The 20,919-nt window shown below is 39.4% G+C and overlaps 1 protein-coding gene across 1 annotated transcript in view; it reads left to right on the top strand.

Moving 5' to 3' along the window:
* The window catches only part of LOC124253994 (cephalotocin receptor 2-like), a 41,905-nt gene extending 21,257 nt beyond the window's left edge, over window positions 1-20,648 (top strand). Inside the window, exons 2-3 of the mRNA XM_046687849.1 lie at window positions 243-1,281; window positions 19,575-20,648. Of these exons, the coding sequence (XP_046543805.1) occupies window positions 243-1,281; window positions 19,575-20,110 (1,575 nt within the window). The 3' untranslated portion in view covers window positions 20,111-20,648. The remainder of the gene's footprint in view (window positions 1-242; window positions 1,282-19,574) is intronic.
* The last annotated feature ends 271 nt before the right edge of the window (window positions 20,649-20,919 follow it).

The following is a 20,919-nucleotide window of genomic DNA, read 5'->3' on the forward strand; positions in this document are numbered from 1 at the left end:
CACGAAGTATTTCATCCCTGACATTATTATGAATGTTTGTCATTAACGAGACATTGATACTGATCCTTTGCCGTACAGTCACATTCATCGTAGAAAATGATGTAGCACATATATGAATATTGTGTATTGTGTGGCTGTACATGTTCTTTCCTTTTTCACTGTATTTCATATTTAATATCACCAATAAGCAGACAAACATAACCGTTATTACATGTTATTTATAGACCTGTTTTACATTTCAGAGAACAATATCCAGTATGGCTAACAGTGATTCCGCCATGGCGGAAATCCGCCTTATTTTGTCGCCTCAAACAACGTCATATCCAACTGGCCTCGGTTTGAACAATACTGATGTCAGGAACGATAACTCGACCACTGTCACATCGAACGCCAATCAACAGATAAACAAAAGTTTGGCAGAAGCGGAAGTCACGGTGCAGGCCGTCATCCTAGCACTGGCTGTGTTTGGAAATACTTGTGTCTTGATCGCCCTGGCCAGAAGGCGTAAAATCAACAGCAGAATGCACATGTTCATAATGCACCTGAGCATAGCGGATCTGTTGGTAGCATTCTTTAATATTTTACCACAACTGATATGGGATGTGACGCAGAAATTCCAGGGAGGAGATGTTTTGTGTCGCTTTGTGAAGTTCATGCAAGTATTTGTGATGTACCTGTCGACGTACGTGCTGGTGATGACAGCTATTGACCGATATAGGGCTATTTGTCATCCCTTGTCAAACCACAACTGGACAACCAAAACTGTCAATCTTATGATAGCAGGAGCGTATTTCATTGCCGGTGTTTTCAGCATACCCCAGACTCTGCTGTTCAAGTACCAGGAACGTGTCGTTGGTACTGGAGACTTTGATTGTTGGGTCCACTGGGATCCACCCTGGATCCTTCAGCTGTACATTACAACATTCACATTCCTGGTCTATGTCATTCCGTTTTTAATTCTTGTTTTTGCATACGGGTCAATATGCTACACAATTTGGTCCAAATATAGAGTGACGCGTGAACCCCTGTTAAAAAGGGAGGTAACGAATGGTGCTGTTGGTCACATGATGTACACTTCATCTAGTCCGAGTCCGGGAAGGACATTTGGATATAGGGATGGCGGAATGCATCCAAGATCACATTCCAGTAGAGGTTTCTCCAGAGCCAAGCTGAAGACAGTGAAGTTAACATTTGTAGTGATCCTTGCCTACCTTGTCTGCTGGTCTCCATTCTTCATCTCCCAGCTGTGGTGGCTATACGATGAGTCGGCTCCGATGTCAAGTGAGTCCATGTCGTCCATCATATGAAAAGTTTAATCAATAATTTTTAAATTCAGTCTGTTTTCCACGAAAGTTTTATTTTCAAAGATGTTTTCACTATGTTTCTCATGAGAAATCATGATGCCATCTGATGTCTGATGACAAAACTGCACTTGGCGTTAGTGTATCTGCAGACAGAGGATATCACATTACAGTCACGTCTGAAGAATGTAGAGAATAGCATACGATCAATACTGATAATCTCTCCTGGATTTACTTTGTCGCGATACTTCATATTACTTCATGAGGGGCAGATAATGTACCCGGTGTACTCGTAAGATCTTCTATATATTCTCCATAGTCCTTTCTGCCCCAGAACATGCAGAACAATGACAACAGAAACGTTCCACGCCTCCCGTTTAAACGCACAACGTTACTTATAGAGATAAAATGAGATTATATGCGTCCTCCAACTTCAACAGGGACTGTAGGGTAGCCTAGTGGTTAAAGCGTTCGTTCGTCACACCGAAGACCCAGGTTCGATTCCCCACATGGGTACAATGTGTGAAGCCCATTCCTGGTGTCCCCTGCCGTGATATTGCTGGAATATTGCTAAAACCCGGCGTAAGACTAAACTCCGACTACAACACGTATCACCCTACCATAAAGGAAGGCGAGTAATGAAAACGAGCGATACAAAGCGATGATAGATCTCATCAGATCTCTCCAGAACTTAGTGTAAAAAATATTGCCACAACAAATTTCGAATGTCGCATGCCTATATTAGACTTTTAGAGGGACTTAACCTCACTGCAGTACCACCTGTGATCAATATGGAGGATTGAATTAACTGTCAGCGGAGCTTTGTTAACAGAGCCTAAGGTATTGTGAGGGACAAATATTAAACGTCAACGCCAGAAAATAATCAGTTGTGATTATCTACAGAAACAGATTTCATTCGCTGTTGGGTTTGTATGAGCGAGTCAGTGAAAATGAGTGATGGGATGAGTTGTTCTCGACAAATGACAAGCATGTACTGCCCTGGCGGTAGTATACGTGTAGCCCTGGCACACAATGCCAACTGTTTGTTACGTCGCGCCAGATACCCCGACCATACAAATGCTAGGGGAAACAAAATGTTCCTGGACATGAAAGGAAGTAAGTGAGTTAGTTATTATTTAACGTCACATCGGCAATATTGCAGCCATAGAGAGAACAGATTTGACATTGAAATTTAAATTGTGTATATCATAAAAACCTGTCTGCAAAGGACAGTAAAACAACTAGAATATCACAATTACAACTAAAACTAGTGTGGAAATTTAAAACTGATAGCACTATTTGGACAATACAATATAAAAACTGGCTATAGATCGCCAACCACTGAAGGTAGATCACCATACTAGGGACCATGGGAACTTACAGTACTTTTGCTACCTGCATGGGCCCTAGCTGGATTTATATCATCCCTTCAGCCGCTGGCGATTGAAGTCAAATTTAGCCTAAATTAAAATAAAAAAAATACTACATTTAAAACAACTGGTAAATATAAATTTCCTTTGAATGTTTCGGGACTTACGTACCCTCTAAGGAGGACAATAATTTTACGCTACTTCAACCCCCTTTGAGGGTACAGCCACTAACATTCTCAGTTACTAATTTAAACTACCAATAATAAAATATGCATCTATTTACAAATCATTTAACAAATCTGCAATAATTATATGAGAACTTATATTATTAAAAGGATCCTTCATAGTTCGTGATTTGAAATAGTTATCCCTTGTGATGGAATATTCAACACAGTCAAGCAAGGCATGGTTGACCGTGATTCTTTCATCACAAGGGATGCAAAACGGAGGATCCTCACCTTTCAATAGGAATTCATCCGTATATCTTCTGTGGCCAATACGACATCGTCGTATAATGACCTCTTCAAATCTGGACTGACAACCCAAGTAGGTGTAACCAATATAGGGTTTTATTTCATGTAATTTATTAATAGCCACTTGGGTGTCCCACTTCTTTTGCATCAGATCACGGATATAAGATCTAATAGCAGCTTTATAATCAGACTATGGGATCAGAAGACGTGTCACAGATTTGTTGAGTGCTGCCTTGGCAGCAGGATCGGCCATTGTGTTCCCAGAAAAGCCAACGTGGCTGGGTAACCAACAAAAGACGATGTTGCATTGGCCAGTAGCAACCTCATTATACAATTCAATAATTTCTAATAAAAGTGAATGTTTACAAGAAAGATTTTTAATAGCCTGAAGACACGAAAGAGAATCGGAAAAGATTATGTATTGTTTATATTTACGGTGTTTATTAATATATTTAAGAGCTGTTAATATGGCGTTAGCTTCTGCTGTGAAAATAGAGCTGTGATCTGGTAGTCGAGAAGATATTGTTCCGGATCCAATGACAGTGGCACATGCCACCGCGCCACCATCCTTGGACTCATCTGTAAATAAGGATTTGTATGTATTATATTTATTTTTTAATTGATTATATTCTTGTTTATATTGTAAGTCATTAGTTTCAGATTTCTTAAACTTTGTCAGAGTTAGGTCAACTTCAGGCCTCACCAGTTGCCAAGGAGGAGAAGAAATAAGACGGGAAGGAGATAAATTTTCCAGCTCAATGCTGGCAGCAGAAATGAATGGTTTAATTCTTAAACCAAGAGGCGGAACATGAGAAGGCTTTTTGTTGTACAAATCCTCATAAAGAGGATTAAAGACACAGTTAAATGCAGGGTTAGAAAATTGTGTTATATACTGCAAGGACAATTTTATACGGCGTTGTGTAAGAGATGGCTCATCGGCCTCGACGTAGAGACTGTCAAGAGGAGAGGTTCTAAAAGACCCAAGACAAAGTCTTAGACCTTGGTGGTGGACAGAATCAAGTAGTTTTAGGTTGCTTTTGCCCACTCCACCATACACGATAGAGCCGTAATCAAGTTTCGAGCGGACCAATGGTCGATATAGGTGGAGGAGGGTAGTTTGATCCCCTTCCCACTTTGAGTTGGAAACAACTTTCAACAAATCGAGTGCCTTCAGGCATTTGGCTTTAAGTGATTTAATATGCGGCAAAAAAGTTAAATGGGAGTCGAAAATTAGACCCAAGAACTTGGCCTCCTTTACAACTTTGATGGGAGTGCCATTTAAAGATAGTTCTGGGTCGTTATGAGGCTTATATTTTCTACAGAAGTGTATACAATTAGCTTTTGACTTAGAAAATTTAAAGCCGTTTTCAAGAGACCATGTATTTATTTTAGTTAAACACTTCTGCAGTTGCCGTTCAATAGTATGCATATTCTTACCGCGACAAGAATATTAAAATCATTCACAAAAAGGGATCCATCAATTGAATCGTTTAAAACCTTGGATAAACTGTTGATCTTGATGCTAATCAGTGTGACAGACAAAATACTACATTGTAATGATCAGACAGGGTTGAACCCACTCGGACTTGAAATTGCCTATCTTTTAAAAACTGTGATATAAAAAGAGGCAAACGGCCTCTCAAACCAAAATCATGTAAATCCTTGAATCCTTCCTTCCAGGTCGTATCATAAGCTTTCTCAAGATCAAAGAAAATTGATACAGCATGTTGTATATTTACTACAGCATTTTTAACAAAGGATTCTAAACGTACCAAATGATCAATGGTACTACGATTTTTCCTGAAACCACACTGAATATTTGTTATAAGGTTATTGGTTTCAAGATACCAAGTTAATCTATTATTCACCATACACCCCATGGTTTTACAGACACAGCTAGTTAGAGATATCGGTCTGTAATTCGACGGATCTGTATGATCCCTGTCAGGTTTTGTTTTTGGGACTACAATGGCATTACGCCATGAAGGAGGAAATTCTCCAGACGTCCATATTTGGTCAAATATATCTAAAAGTGTCATCAGACATGGTTCAGGTAAGTGTTTCAGTAGCTGGTAATGTATATTGTCATCGCCCGCTGCAGTGTCATGAGCTTGCTCAAGAGCAGTATGTAGCTCATGTAATGAAAACACTTCATTATAATCTCCACCGATATTTGATTCGAAATTAAGTTTTGTCTTTTGATATCTCTGAAAGTCAGGGACATAACTTGCCGATGATGAATTTTTGGCAAGAGTTTCGCCAATTATATTTGCAATTTTATATTTGTCAGTAATTAAATTATCACCATCTTTAAGATGGTGAACAGCAGATTTTGAACCTTTGCCTTTAATTCTTTGAACCATGTTCCATACCTTAGACATTGGGGTGCGGGAATTTATTTTGGAGACATACTTTCTCCAAAATTGTCGTTTGTTTTGTTTAAAGGTACGACGCGCCTTTGCATTGAGCATTTTAAATTTATTTAAGTTATGGACAGTTGGATGATGGCGGAAATAATGCTCTGCCTTTTTCCTCGTTTTTCTGGCTTGTCTACAATCTGTATTAAACCATGGTTTTCGTACATGTGGAGTCGTAGAGGACTTTGGTATACACTGATCAGCTATTTCATTTAAAACGTCAGCAAAAAATGGAATGGGATCAGTTATATCACTGAAACATTCAGGTCGCAGTTTCGATTTACAAATAGTTTGATATAAAGACCAGTTAGCCTTCGAAAAATTCCATCTTGTATACGATGGAGAATCAGATGGAGGTATTTCTGAAAGGATAGTTGGGAAGTGGTCACTTCCACAAAGGTTATTATGAACAGACCAATCAAATTCATTCAGGACGTTAGAATGTGCAAGAGACAAATCCAGAGAAGAATAAAAGTGCCAGATGCAGGATGCAGATAGGTGCTTGAATCATCATTAAATATGCACAGGTCATTATTGGGAATGAAATCTTCAAGTATTTTGCCTTTAGTATTAGTGTTAGTACTGCCCCAGAGTGGGTTGTGACCGTTTAGGTTACCCATAATAACACATGGTTTAGGGAGTTGATCATAGAGTGATTGAAGATCAGTCTGTTGAAGTGCCGACGAAGGCGGAATATACAGAGAGCATAATGTAAATGCTACACCCAGAGTAAGTCGCACTGCAACAGCTTGGAGATTAGTGTTAAGTGTAACAGCACTGTGAATAACATCCTGTCGTATAAGGATAGTAGAACCCCCAAATGGCTCTATCACCTGGATGGGAAAAATAATGATAGGCTTCAGACTGACGTAAGCTAAAATTATCTGTCTGTATCAGATAAGTCTCTTGCAGACAGAACGCTGATGGTGTTAATAGCTGTATTTCATTAACATTTGCCCGCATGTCCTCTACAGTTCCACTGCACGATATGTTTAGATAGACTTATCTTTTAGGTGGATTAATAGGGGATCTACCCCTCACCTTTTTCGAGGGCGAAGCTATGTGCCCTAGAATGGACGTTTTCGGACACGTACATGTCATCAAGTGATCCGTATTTGTTAAATAATTTGATTTTATCATCTGGCCCTTTTGGGGCTTTGCCACTGAGTTTTTTTCAAAGAATCTTGCTTCTTACCTTTGCCTTTAAGGGGCTGTGTAGACTTTGATGTCGACTGAGATCATGCGTCAAGATCAGAGGATGTTTCACATTGGCTTTTAGACGTACTAGGAACTGATTCTGTTGTTGGGGTAGATATTGTTGGTGAGAATATCGGAGGAGATTCCGATTTAACCCAGGTCAAGTTTGTCTGACAGCATGCAGATGATTTTATTATTCTAGTGGTTGCTTTTGACGGTGTTCTGGTGATAGAAGCATAGCTCTCTTTATGCTCTGAGCTTTGAACTAGTTTTTTGGCATCTGCAAAACTAATGTTTTGGGTGAATTTGATTTTATTTATCTCCATTTGATATTTCCAAACAGGACAGCTTTTAGAGTAAGATGAATGATCCCCTGCACAGTTTGTACATGTTTTAACATAACTGTCACAATCTTCTGTTGTATGTGTCTTTTCATCAAAGTGAGCACATACAACAGACAATGTGCAAGTATTGACGCCATGACCGAACATTTGGCATTTGAAACACCTTAGAGGGTTCGGAATGTACGTTTCTACATTGATGTTACAATAACCTGCTTTAAGAGATTTTGGAGCATTTGGTGAAGAAAATGAAAACAAGTAAGTATTGGTTTTTATAGCAGCATCGTTTTTCCGGGTTGTGAAACGTTTGACATAGAGTAGCCTTGATCTTTCATCTCAGAGACGATGTCAAGTTCCGACATATCTGCAAACAATCGATCACGGTCTCTGATGATTCCCTTGCTCGTGTTTAATGTTTTATGAGCCGTGACCGTGACCTGAACGCCTTCAAACGATTCTGTACTCATAAGGTTGGTGGCTTGTTGCCTTTTCCCACACTCAACCAACAGAGCACGGGAACGTAAACGTTTAATATTCTTGACATCACCAGCAATGCCCTGTATACCCTTAGATATGGCAAAAGGGTTCAACTTTAATGGAGTCTTGTCAACAGTTTCAATAACAAGAAATCGTGGCCAGTATTCAATGGACGTGGACAGTCTTTGATCATTATCAACATGATCAGTGTCTAGTGGACGTGTGTTTTTTTAAGGGGGTTCGTAAGCCATGGTTAATTTTTCAATATTTGTCATCCGAGCTCCCCACCCACCACGGGGTATCACAAGGACAATGCTAAAAACAAGCGGATCTCCGACTTGCAGCACCAAGGATACCCGGATGATATACTCCAGCAGAAAAAATAAAAGATTAATGATTCCACCAGATTGGTCCATGAGCCACCGCCTTCTGGGCATACGACTCTAGGCAAAAACATACATGAAATTGTATATTTGAAATCTTGACTAAAAAAATTCGCCAAGACTTATAAATATCATGTAATAATTCTCAAACATTTTGTGCAATAGTACATAGTTGTAGCACAGGGCTTGGCGTGACCAGCCGATGGATAGAACTGTGCCAGTTCTACCACCCGTCTAGGTGAAGTAAGGGGCGAAGTGGTGTGTTGGGCAAAGGAACGCTGTTCCTGGAACCAGTGCCCTCAACCACCAGACTCCCGTCCTCCACCGACACGGGGGCGCAACCCACGGCAAACGGGTTGGTGGACCAAATATACCCCCGGGTCCACAACGGGGGGTTGAAGAGCGCTTAGCGTTACCCAGCACCCACCACGAGGAGGTGGATCTTCACGGGTGCCACATGAAAGTAAGACATGATGTCACAACTTTTGACATAAATCAGTGTGAGTGATGTCCGCTGTCCATAATTACAGCTGCAGTTACAGGTATTGGTCAAGACGGGAAGGTGATGTCCAATTAGATTCAGAGTCTTCTTTCATTTCTATGTCTGGTAGATGATAATGGATTTGTGTTCCACTTCTTTGGTCTTCTGAGTTAGAATCTATATTAATGTGATTAAAGCCAGACAAGCTGATGATACACAATTTCACAAAAAGGAATATGTATACTTAGTTTCATTAGCGTTGGTTACAGACATGCACCGCAAATAGATAATTAGGAAAAACACCAGGGTACAAAAATACATATCCCATATTTGCTGTGCTTATTGGGATCTTCAATCAGCTTATGTTAAAATACATTGTTACACTGTCGTGGGAACTGATCGTAATCAAAAGGAAAAGAAGAATTAACCAGACTGTACATTTGCCAAATTTAGAACTGACAATTTCAGGGAATGTACAAAGGTCCTTTCTTTGTCATTCTCAGTCTGCAATCGTATTTTCTAATCAATGATGTTCGTTATATTTCATCGTTTTGATCATTACAAATGAATCATTTAAGTGTTTAAATCATCATTAAATTTACTTGAAAGTGAAGGGAATTTATGCACTTATGTTGTCAGAGGTACCTTAATTTTCCTTTTCTCCAATTCCATAATTCTTTGTGAATTATTAAACATATTCTTATTGCGTTGATTAACCATACTTTTTTAAATAAGGGATTAAGTAAGTTTATTACCAATGATTCCAAAACGCCCCCTACTGTGGCAGTCAAGTTTCAGTTCAAATAATCTGAACGATCTTTGAACCGGTCAACGTCGCTTGAGTGTCTTAATAATCCTATACAATCCAGATATTGTATAAATATTAATTTTGGATGCCAAAGGCTCCACTTGAACAATCCAATCTACAACTATTTCCTTACTATTTACATATTGTACACGTTTATGCTATATGTTATTCAGCTTGATACGTTTAATTGTATTATTGCATAAGAAAATAATAGGGGTCCTTTTGCAGAACACAGTATGAGTCCTTTTCATATTAGAAAATATATTGTTTTTCCAGTGTAATCATTTCACTTAGTTTTCAAACGGCATCATAACATTTTGAAAGAACGTAATGGATGACCTTGCAATTTGTAATTATGTTCAAACATGATATCATTTTGACGTCTTCAATTTACGCTAGTTCATCTTCCTGAAACATCAACACATTTTCCAGCACTGGAACTATTTTTTGTTTTGTTTTGTATATCAATGTGTTAAGTGTCTTATTTATTCTGTTCACTGTACATGTACTCACACTTATACAATGAAGGTATAAAAGGTAGACATTGGTTGCCATTTCCCCGTAGTGGTTCATCATTAGTGCCTTTGGATGTACAGACATAACTCTTTTGTATGTATTTTTCCTCAGAGACTGATTATTTAAACAGAAACCAATCTATACCCTGGCTTTGTCTTTTTACATATATTTTTCAGCCTTCCATTTTCACATTGTTTTCAAAGTTTTGTTTTTTGAATTATTAAGGTCTCCGGTTATGTCGTCAGGTTTAGAGTAAAATTACGTTGTTTGGTTTAGATGGTGTGTCTATTGGTGCATCCCACTTTCCAGTCATATTACTGGTGATTAGTTTACTAGTATAGCTCCTAATAATAATAATAATAATAATGAGTACATGTTTGTCGTATTCCTCTGGATTCTATTTCTTATTTCAAATCCACTTAATTTTGTCTTCTTCTTCAACTTTGTATGCAGATACGCCTAAAGATTCCCACATATTTTTTATTACTAAGCATATGACATTCGCTCGAAATATTCCCAATATTTCACATTTATGGTCCTCTTGTCATACAAGTAAAATGGCGTATGCCCACCTGGATATATACACATCTTTGCAAGATACATCTGAGAACATTATATTCCAGATTGATCATTTTACTATTCTGGCACAATCGTAATTGCCCAAGATCAATTAAATTAGACATTCTTAGTTGTTTGTCTAATACTGAACTTTTTGCATTAGGATTGTTGATATTTTTAAATCTTGGGTCGTACCTCAGTTAGTTTCGACTGTGTGTGGTTAAAGACGGTGAATTAATACAAAAAATACAAAACTGACATTAAAACACACAAAATGATGCAGGAAGTTCATGCCCTTTCATTGGCAATGCTCTTTCCGATGATACATTATTCCCGATGGCATTTCCTTGTCCCTCAACCACACCTTACCTAAGCCACACATGTTGTTTCAAAGTTTTGTACTTACAATGAAATTAGAAATATAGGGTTCGAAAATTCAAAATTCGTGGAATATTAAAGGTAATGAAGTGGAAGCCGTGGGTTAGATGACGGGCCTTGTGTACTGGCGACTAGGTGCCTGACTCTGAGATCGTTGGTTCCAATCCCGGATAGGACTCAACCTAACACAAGTATTAGAATCGGTACTTTACCGTGTAATCCCAAGTATAGCATATTTTATAATAGTTACTACATCCCTCAGTACAACACTGTGATAGCATAAGCTCTGTCCATCCTTTAATGCTTACATAAAACTGTTTGCCAGGACATCTGCACTAAAGGTAGCATCGAGCAGAATGCCTCCACACATGTACATAATCGATGTCAAAATGATGTGTTTATTGAAATGATCGATTCCATGGTACACTACGTGTGCGACCGCACATGTGTAATCAAGACGAAGAAGACTGGTAAACATGATTATCAATCCCCTCAATGTAATGATGTTGTAAAGGGCTCTCCACACAAATCTTAAGGGGTTTCATATTTGTTTACATTGTTATAAGACGTGTAGTCTTTTTTTCAATTGCTAACACCGGTCCAGTAACTGTTTTTAAACTAGACAGTACAAGTAAACGCTTTAAGAAATTACGTAAACACATACTCGTGCATAATCCCTTACAGGTTACGAGGATAAAACACTCTAATGTGCTTCAGAGGAAAACATCATTTCTCCCAAGACACATATTTGACTAAAGTGTGTATCAACATTCGCAAGAGTGAGATTTTACTCTCCATTATGGTGTCATTACAGCAAACCTTTGGTATCCAGTGCCGAAAACACACATCGAGACAACACCTACATAGTCTGTCCACAGTGACAGTTTATCGTCAAAAACAGGCCCACAGTCTTCCAAGTCTGCGCCAAATACCTTGTCACCAGTACATATTCATTTAACGCAATAAACCAATAACGCCAAGCTAGGAGTACAGCATGGGAATCATTTATGAGAAACATATACAAGCAGACAGTTTACTAGATTCAGGGTATGATGAAATTCTGTCACTGACTCAATAAACCCATACGTCACATCAAAACAGGTACATGAGTCCTTTGAGTATGCGTGACAATTATGCAATTGAATCAACACAAAGAAACACTTTCGAATGCCAATATGAGTTTGCTTTTAACTAATTTACATAATTAAGGCAATAATGACTATTTGTATGCAATTTCGTAAAATCTCCATATCGATTTGTGAAAAGCCTTAAGTTAAGGACATATAAAATAGAAGGAGCCGAAATTGCTTTGAAATTGACACAAACACACCCAAAGTCCTTGGAGATTTAACTGCGCCCTCTGAAAAGTAGAAAATCCATCAGATGCCGGCAATTTCATCACATTCGGACCGCAAAAGTAGAGATTTGTTTCAACAAAGCTTAAAACGCGGGCAAGCAGCAAAGTGGCCAATTTAAACACTGATCTTTGAGGACGGAAGTCTTAATCAGGCAACTATGTTCTAGAATGCTGAGAAAAAGCGTCTTTCTTCAAATTTGATAAAACGGTGTGGAATTACATTATAAAACAAAGTTATGGTTATTGTTAGTTTTGCCCCATTTTCATGACACGATCGTTTATCTATGCTCTAAAAACGTTATGATATGAAGAACAGCTACAAAACCCATTCCTCATCCACAAGAAGTCGCTGCCAAAAGCAGTCAATTATAAGAATTCGACTACAGCATAACACGTGTTTATTCGTCACTATCAAGTAATATTGACATGCGGTGTTCTCATAAAGGTGACCATACCCTACCCAAGTTTCCTTACAAAAAATTAATTGCATATGTTTTTGTCACTGATGCGTGGAATTTTTGAAATATTAAACTTAAGACAGTGTTGCGAAATGTAAACAAAAAGGCTAAAGCAGCGGGACTATTGCTTGATACAAAGAGAAAGTTGATTATTGGTAATTCCTCATACTGCCTAGGTTTTGTTACTCTGAATGATATACATATATATAAATATGAATCATTTGAAGCCGTCTCATTGGTCGTCTGTGTTTCTAGTTAAGGTTGGTAAATTAGTGGGAAAGAATTGGCTATTTGATAGTTATTGAACGATATCAGATAATCGACATACCTGAAGTTAAACTTCCGAAAGTGTTCTGAATCTCTGAAGATATATATGTATAGTATGTATGGTCACCTAGTTGTGGAACACCTTTGGAAAATGTTTGTCATGTGGGATATTGGTGTAGTTTGAAAAATCAATTGTTTTGACAGATCCGTTGCGATTTTGTGAGTTTTGTATCAAACACTTCCTGTAAATGTAATTGAATTTACATCCCGAGCTACGAAGCTGTTCTGTAACACCTTTCTATGATTGAACAAGTGGTGTGGAATGGAGTTTCTACAGGAAAAATGGGAACTGTTGGTGGTTCCTGAATTTGAGATCTTGTGGGACATTTAAGGAAAGCGATTTTTGTCTCAGAATGTCACTTATGTTTAAAGCATCAATTCCCTTGTTCGCAAATTTCGATTTCAGGAACACAGGATCTGTTTCCTAATTTAGTAGAAGCATGTCTGGTTTAGCCAAACGCTTAGTCTGTTATTAAACCCATGCGCTATTGCTGTACACCATAGCACCAGTTATTGTCCACGGACATCCTTTTAGGTCCTAATTAGGCTATTACATGTACATGGATGGTGTATTGTTCTAATACCCTGACTCTCATGCAACGGATGGAGTAAATTCAGAATTGAAATGTTGGTACACACAACTGAAAACACTTATATTGATGTCCAATCTATTCTAGCCCAATTCCTGTCGGAACCGTCTGTTGTGTCACAACAACAAAATCTATCTACAAATGGTACATTCAATGTGGAAGGCGTCGTTTTCAGTTTGATCAGTTTGTCAACAGGTTTCATGCAGTATGGTTTACCTTTAAGGTTTCAGTTTATGATCAGTTATCAAAACAGGACCAAGGAACAAAACTCAGGCTTGATAGATTCCGGGATTAGGAGCTGACATTACAATAGCTGGATAATGGAATATAAATAAATTGACTTGGGTGTTACAACTTAGAACTCCCGGACAGTATTGACCCCTTATAACATGCTTTAACTTTAGACACAGTTTCATCTGAAGAACATCAATGTGTGAATACACCATCAAACACAGTTAGCACCACAGAATCCACTAGAGAATATAGTTCTTGAAACGTTTGCTCGAAACAGAAACAATCTAAATCAAAGACCGCGTGTTCTTTAGCTTGTAATTTGCCTTTAGTAACACCATGTCAACCAGGCTGTTAGATTATGGGAACGTGTTGGAGAATGTGGACTTGGCAGCTTATTATGTAAATACCACTAATTGTGGCTACCAAGGCTCATTACACTGCTACCAGCTTGTAGGTCATTCAATCACAGGTGACTTTTCTAGGATACCAACCTTCTTGAGTTATTCAAATATGACCAAAATATTGTCAGCAGTCTCCTTTCATTTGGAATTACAATGTTAAATCTTTATGGATTTTGGCGACACAAATGACAAAAGATGTGCCAAAAGAGAAGCCGAACCTGTTGAATGCCTTTCAGAGTGGGTTAAGGCATGGTGACACTATCCCAAACGGCATACGAAAACGGGATTACTTCGTTTATAGGCCATTTGTCCCTTAAACGTGACTACCATATGTATACGAGCCCACAATCATTGGTTTCTGGCTGCCTAAGAAAAGCAACTCGGCACATCGAATTACGGTGCCTAAGACGACTTCCTTTTGTGACAAGACATTTATGTAAGAAGAAGTTATTCTCACCAGATGAAGTCCCCGTGACTGCAGATTTTGGTTGAATGTGTTTCGTTACAATTAGGTCTTTGCAGCTTTTCTCTATCGTGTTCTTCTATTATTCCGTTAAACGTTTTAAAAGCATGTGTACATTTCCATATTTACATTTCTTATTAATAGGTTTCTGTTAATGAAGGAGTTACCCTGATATCTCACAACAGACGACAGATAACGTGTCCCGCAAAGATCATATTTACGAAATGTCCATATAGTCAGGATACCTTCCATACCCTATATATTCAGTCACATGAGGCTGTAGTTGAAATATACTTTGTCACTGACAGTCGTACCTTTGTCTCAGTGCCATCCAACTGAAAGTGCCATACAGGTTTAGGCGTGATCAAGAAAAAATATAATTCACAAAGCGACAGAAGCAGTAATTAGCTATCATCCTTATTGAATGTGCACGCAGTGAAGCAACTGATAACATCGCACCTTTCCTTCTCTTGGACATTCTAAATGGTATGTTAATAACAATGCCACTTAGACACACGTTTCTTCCACGCCCTTTAACCATTTGGCAGTTTCAGAAAGCGTTTTATTCAATTGGTGTCACATTACTCCGCCTGTTGTTTCTCCTCCAGTTATTTTGATTAAATCATGCAGTATGTAATCAGCTCAAGGCACGCAAAATCGTGATGCAATGGAACGGAATTCATAATTGTTCCTTTGACATTGAAGGGCCCTTTAAGCGAACTTACTTAGTTACAGATGTTTGATGAATCTTAGTTGTATTGCGCACTGTCTTCCTTGACGCTATTGAGTAACAGTGTAATTATTCATAAAACATACATTAACTTTAAAGTATCTTGCCACCATAAAAAACAGTAGGATTTATTGAAAAAAAAACACAATGATATTTAGGCGATGCAGTATTTTGAGCTTCGAAAGACTTAATAACACGTGCCCACACTTGTTTGAGAGGTAACCATTTAACATATCGACACAAGGCGGCCTGAAAATATACCATTACACACACGACACGTTTCTCCACAGAACAACTGTGTCATGGAACTGAGTTGAAACAATGATTGACCTTCTGTAAATACGAAAACTGGTCAATGCTATTTCGGTCCGCCACAGTCAGCACCGGAAGTATTTACAGGTATACGTCATGTCTTAGACTTCACAGGTGATGAATCTAGACTAGTCTTTCATTGGAGACATATTTTGTACATCTGTAAACGCTGACAGGTAGTAGGGGGTACTGACAGATGCCAATCTTTTGGGAGAGGGATTTATATTGTTCAGACGGAGTTAATCTAGAAAATCATTTCAGTTGACTGAAGGTTTGATGGCTTTCTCTCCTGATCGTAACAGTATTTTGAGATGCCCACTATGTAGGTTCATCAGACGAGGCATTTCGCTCGATTAAAGACGCTGTTTTGTCTTAGTGGCTGCACGCTGCCTGATTGTCACGTCCAATAAAATGTCCCCGGTTTTCATTTCCCACCTTCGGCCTCACCTTCTGATATAACGGCCGGCATAAGTGGGCTAATGACCCCTAATGGCCATATTAATACAGACCGTTTGGTCTGCTCAGCTGCAGAATCGGGGAGATTTCTGTTACTAAATTAATGAAGGTATCGATATCTGTAATATAGGTTCAGAGCACGGAGGCTTGGAAGAAATTATGTAGATTGCAGACAAATGGGATTTGTTGGGTACTTCCAATTAATTGTGTTCATTTTTTATGCTTATACTGTTTAACGATAATAAAACAACTTCATATTTCAAACTGTTGTTACCCCCGTGATATTGCTGGAATATTGCTAAAAGCGGCGTAAAACCATGCTCACTCACTCACTCAAACTGTTGTTTTCTACTGTATTTGTAAATCTGATTTACCATTTACTCTTAAATTCTTAAAAGACATTTCAGCAGTAATTAATGTTTTGTGATCAAGTTGCCATTATGAGCGAATTCAGCTATTAACTCACTGTTACCTGAACTGTTACCTCTGGGGAGATGACTAATATAAAGTGACCGGGCACATTAGCAAGCACTAGTAATAGTTTTTGTTAGCAGAAACCCTAAAGTGTACAACATGAATAAAGATTATCTTCGCCAAATTCTGAAGATAAATGACAGATCACAGAGAAAGTTGTTGATGTGAAACAACGAACGGGTCTTCAAAGAAAGGAAGAGCTGCACATGATGCCTGACTGGCATACTGTTGGAAAGTCAATGTCGGCAATCTTCGATTGCTGCGTTGGTATTTGTAGTGCACTTGAATAATTATCACGGGATGATGTATGGTAGTGGGCTTCAACAACATACAGTTGATGCTGATCAGAGGTGTAAAATATATCAGTAAACGAACTTACGATCTATGTTACTCAGTGTGTTTGTACTCGTGTGAAATAAGTGTGCATGGAGGCAGTGGCATAAACTCGACCGGTTAATGTTCAGTCAAGAAACATAATAATAATTGGTCGTAAGACTACATGTTGGGGCCGCTGTACAGCATGATAGTAAGTGGGTTGGGCTTTACGTTGTTTTGAACAGGATGTTACCACATCAAACACAGTAACATAAGAGGTCTAGTTGAGCAGGTTAGCGGCTGATATTAATGGGGGGACAAGCAACAGGGTAGGTGGATGGGTTGATGGTAGATGAGCAGCAATAGCCACAGAGCAGCTGAGTGGGCCAATGTCTAAGGCCCACGGTAGCCACAAAGCAGGCTGATGGGGTAATGTTATATGTCCCAAGGTAGCCACAGACTGTAGCAGGTTGATGTGTTAATGTTATATGACAAAGGTAGTCACGGAACAGGTTGATGGGTTAGTGTTACATGACCCAAGGTAGCCACGGCACATGTTGATGGGTTAATGTTATATGACCCAAGGTAGCCACGGAGCAGGTGGATGGGGTAATGTTATATGACCCAAGGTAGCGACGGAGCAGGTGGATGGGGTAATGTTATATGACCAAGGTAGCCACGGCACATGTTGATGGGTTAATGTTATATGACCCAAGGTAGCCACGGAGCAGGTGGATGGGTTAATGTTATATGGCCCAAAGTAGCCACGGAGCAGGTGGATGGGTTAATGTTATATGACCCAAGGTAGCCACGGAGCAGGTGGATGGGTTAATGTTATATGACCCAAGGTAGCCACAGAGCAGGTGGATGGGTTAGTGTTATATGGCCCAAGGTAGCCACGGAGCAGGTGGATGTGGTAATGTTATATGACCCAAGGTAGCCACAGAGCAGGTGGATGGGGGAATGTTATATAGCCCAAGGTAGCCACGGGGCAGGTGGATGGGGTAATGTTATATGACCCAAGGTAGCCATGGACCAGGTGGATGGGTTAAAGTTATATGACCCAAGGTAGCCACGGAGCAGGTGGATGGGGGTAATGTTATATGACCCAAGGTAGCCAGGGCGCAGGTGGATGGGGTAATGTTAGATGACCCACAGTAACAACATAGACGGTGGATAGGCTGATTTTGGGTTGCCCAGAGTAGCCACAGAACAGATGGATAGGCTGGTGTTAGATGGGTGGAATGACGGTATATGTAGTATTGTATGTGCAGGTGGAACGTCATGGTGGCACTATGATGTCCTGAATTCTGTGTGAGGAAATGCAATGAGTCTTTGGATAATTGGCAGGGAAAGGAAGAATGTGTGGGATGTATCAGTAAAAGGCAGTAGATAACGACCAATACAAGAAGTTGTTGAATGTATTATACATGAACCAACTTGGTAAGAGGTAACTTTCGTGAGGTGATCACACTTATTACTGACAAATGTGTGTTTACCAGGCCACGTTGGTGAGATACACAATCAGCCTATTACTGATATTTGGTCTTTCATGGTACGAAACGCGATGATCCTGTTCATCCTCATCAGCCAATGTAATCATTGGACACCAACAGTGTGGACTAATACGAATCTCTGCAGGGTCGTATTTGGATCAGTCCATGATGTACGGTCATAACCTTTTGAATAGTTTTAACTATATTTTTAAAGTCTCCCAGTTGTAAGGGGTTAACTACGATGGTACTGACGACCATGCGGAGCAGGCGTATTGAACATCAATTAAGGCTGCGACATCGGTTATATGAGCGCATTCCTACATTGATGGCATGTCCTATAACCTGAGCCAAGTGGTCCTGTTTTGTCACGCTGGTCCACCACGGATTGCCCCCTGGACTACGTTATTAACATCCTGCAGTAAGCTGGTGTTTTACGACATCTGTTTTTAACGGTAGTCTGTAATATGACGTGTCTCAGATTTATAAATAGACTTTTGTTTCAGTTTAGTATGATGAAATATCATAGTTATGGTCAATCAATAGTTGGCTTGATACTCCATTTAGAATACTATCGGAGCGAACTATCGTTGCCCCGAGAAATAATGAAAGTTTGTACACAGCTTGTTCTCGCTGTAAACTGTTATTATGAAAGCGTAAAAGTCCCAACATGGCAGCTGTAGTTACTCACAAAATATAAAATAGTTAGGATTGTTGCACATATAAGTCGTCAAAAGAAATCCATCGTCAGCATCAATCATCCTTCAGCTATATCTTGAGAGTAAGGGAAAATCACTGTGTCGTGTCGTGTCGTGTCGTGTCGGTCATGTCATGTCGTGTCGTGGCATGGCGTGTCTTAGCGTGTCGTGTCGTGGCGTGTCTTAGCATGTCGTGTCGTGTCGTGGCGTGGCGTGTCTTAGCATGTCGTGTCGGTCATGTCGTGGCGTGGCGTGGCGTGGCGTGACATGGCGTGGAGGCGAGAAGGGACTATGTGTATACAACCAATCTGTAATTTCAACAAGACGAAATTGTGAGCGAACAGACTTTAAAAAAACCGAAAGTAATAAGTTATAGTAGGAACGGGAGAAGATCATGTCGAGAAAATAGATGAAAATAGTGATTATTTCAACCAAATGGTATTTAATGAGGAAATAGTGAGGGCCTTTTGCCTCGGGCATGACAGATCAGTGAATCACAGTAACTGCCATGACATTATTATGTTAGCGAATACGGGCGATTGTAACCCTCTTGTTTCTCGTTTCAGACAACAGTATTGTGATCATGCTGCTCCTGGCAAGCCTGAACAGCTGCTGCAACCCATGGATTTACCTGGCCTTCAGCGGGAACCTCATCAAATATCTGTCTCCATGTTACAACTCAAGCTGTATGTCTGATCAAAGAAATCACACATACACCAATTCCAACACTGACAATAGCCTCAAAAACCGATCCACTATCGAACTGGAGAAAATGGGCACAAGGGAGAAATTCAAACGCATGGGCTCTTTGACATCACTCTTAACATCGCGGATCTCACGGAAAGAAACCATCGTTACAACGACGTTTAAAAGGCCGCAAACCCCAGTACAAGATGAGAGTCCTAAATCTCCTCACGTGACCAAACGTGCACGTGTACATGAAAGACCAGCCAATGAAATTGTGGAAGCTCAAATGAAATGGGACAGGAATATGGGCGTGGAATGTACAAGGTCCCCGATCCTTGTGTTAGCGGACGAACTGCCGAATGGCTCGCCGCTATCTGAAGATGACACGATTGAAACTTTGGGGACATCATTCTAGATATTGTGATTTTTTCACAAGGAGATGCTTTGAAGTAATTTACTGATGGCTATAAAATACAGGTACACACAGTGTGGAATGTGAGACTTTGAAATATGTATCTTAAATAATGACAAATTCAGAATGATCAAAATGGAACGATTCTTCATTTGCAACTGCTCGTCGCCAGTAAAGACCATGACAGATGCGCCAAAACGTACATAATATCATAACACATTTCTATGAAAAACACAGTTAATCCTAACCAAAAGGCATCCTTGAGCAATGGACAATGGACAATGTGAACATAGTGCCACGTATATCTTTTGTCTACGACTCCCCTAACAAGGGGGTAGCAGTACAGACGTATTTGCTCAATACAATGATACAGTACTCATACAAATATAATTTCTTATCTTCTTACTCCCTTACCTGTTGGTTATGTATATATTACTTTTTTATGTTGTGAGTCAAGACTACATTCTATTATTGTACTGTACTTATGTTTTAGCCATTTCGAACTGATTAAAGGCGATACATTCAATTGCAACTAACTCAACACCAGTATCATTCTTTCTATGTGTCATAAGAACAATGTATTTGAGCAAAATACTTCCTTACTGACGCAAGAAACATCTCCGTATATAACCATGTGGTGGATTACACATGCCGCAGGACATTGTTACTGTAACTGCTTGCTACTGTGTGCCAATCTCGCAATTCATCTTCTGAAAAGGAACATGTCTATAGACTTCACCAATCGTGGGACAGCTGACTGGTGCAACAACTGCATGTGTGTACTTATCATGTATTTCTGTATCGTTTGAAAA

This window comes from Haliotis rubra, unplaced genomic scaffold (assembly GCF_003918875.1).
Source record: "Haliotis rubra isolate DU_JTF1 unplaced genomic scaffold, ASM391887v1 Scf56, whole genome shotgun sequence".
Classification (NCBI taxonomy): Eukaryota; Metazoa; Mollusca; class Gastropoda; order Lepetellida; family Haliotidae; genus Haliotis; species Haliotis rubra.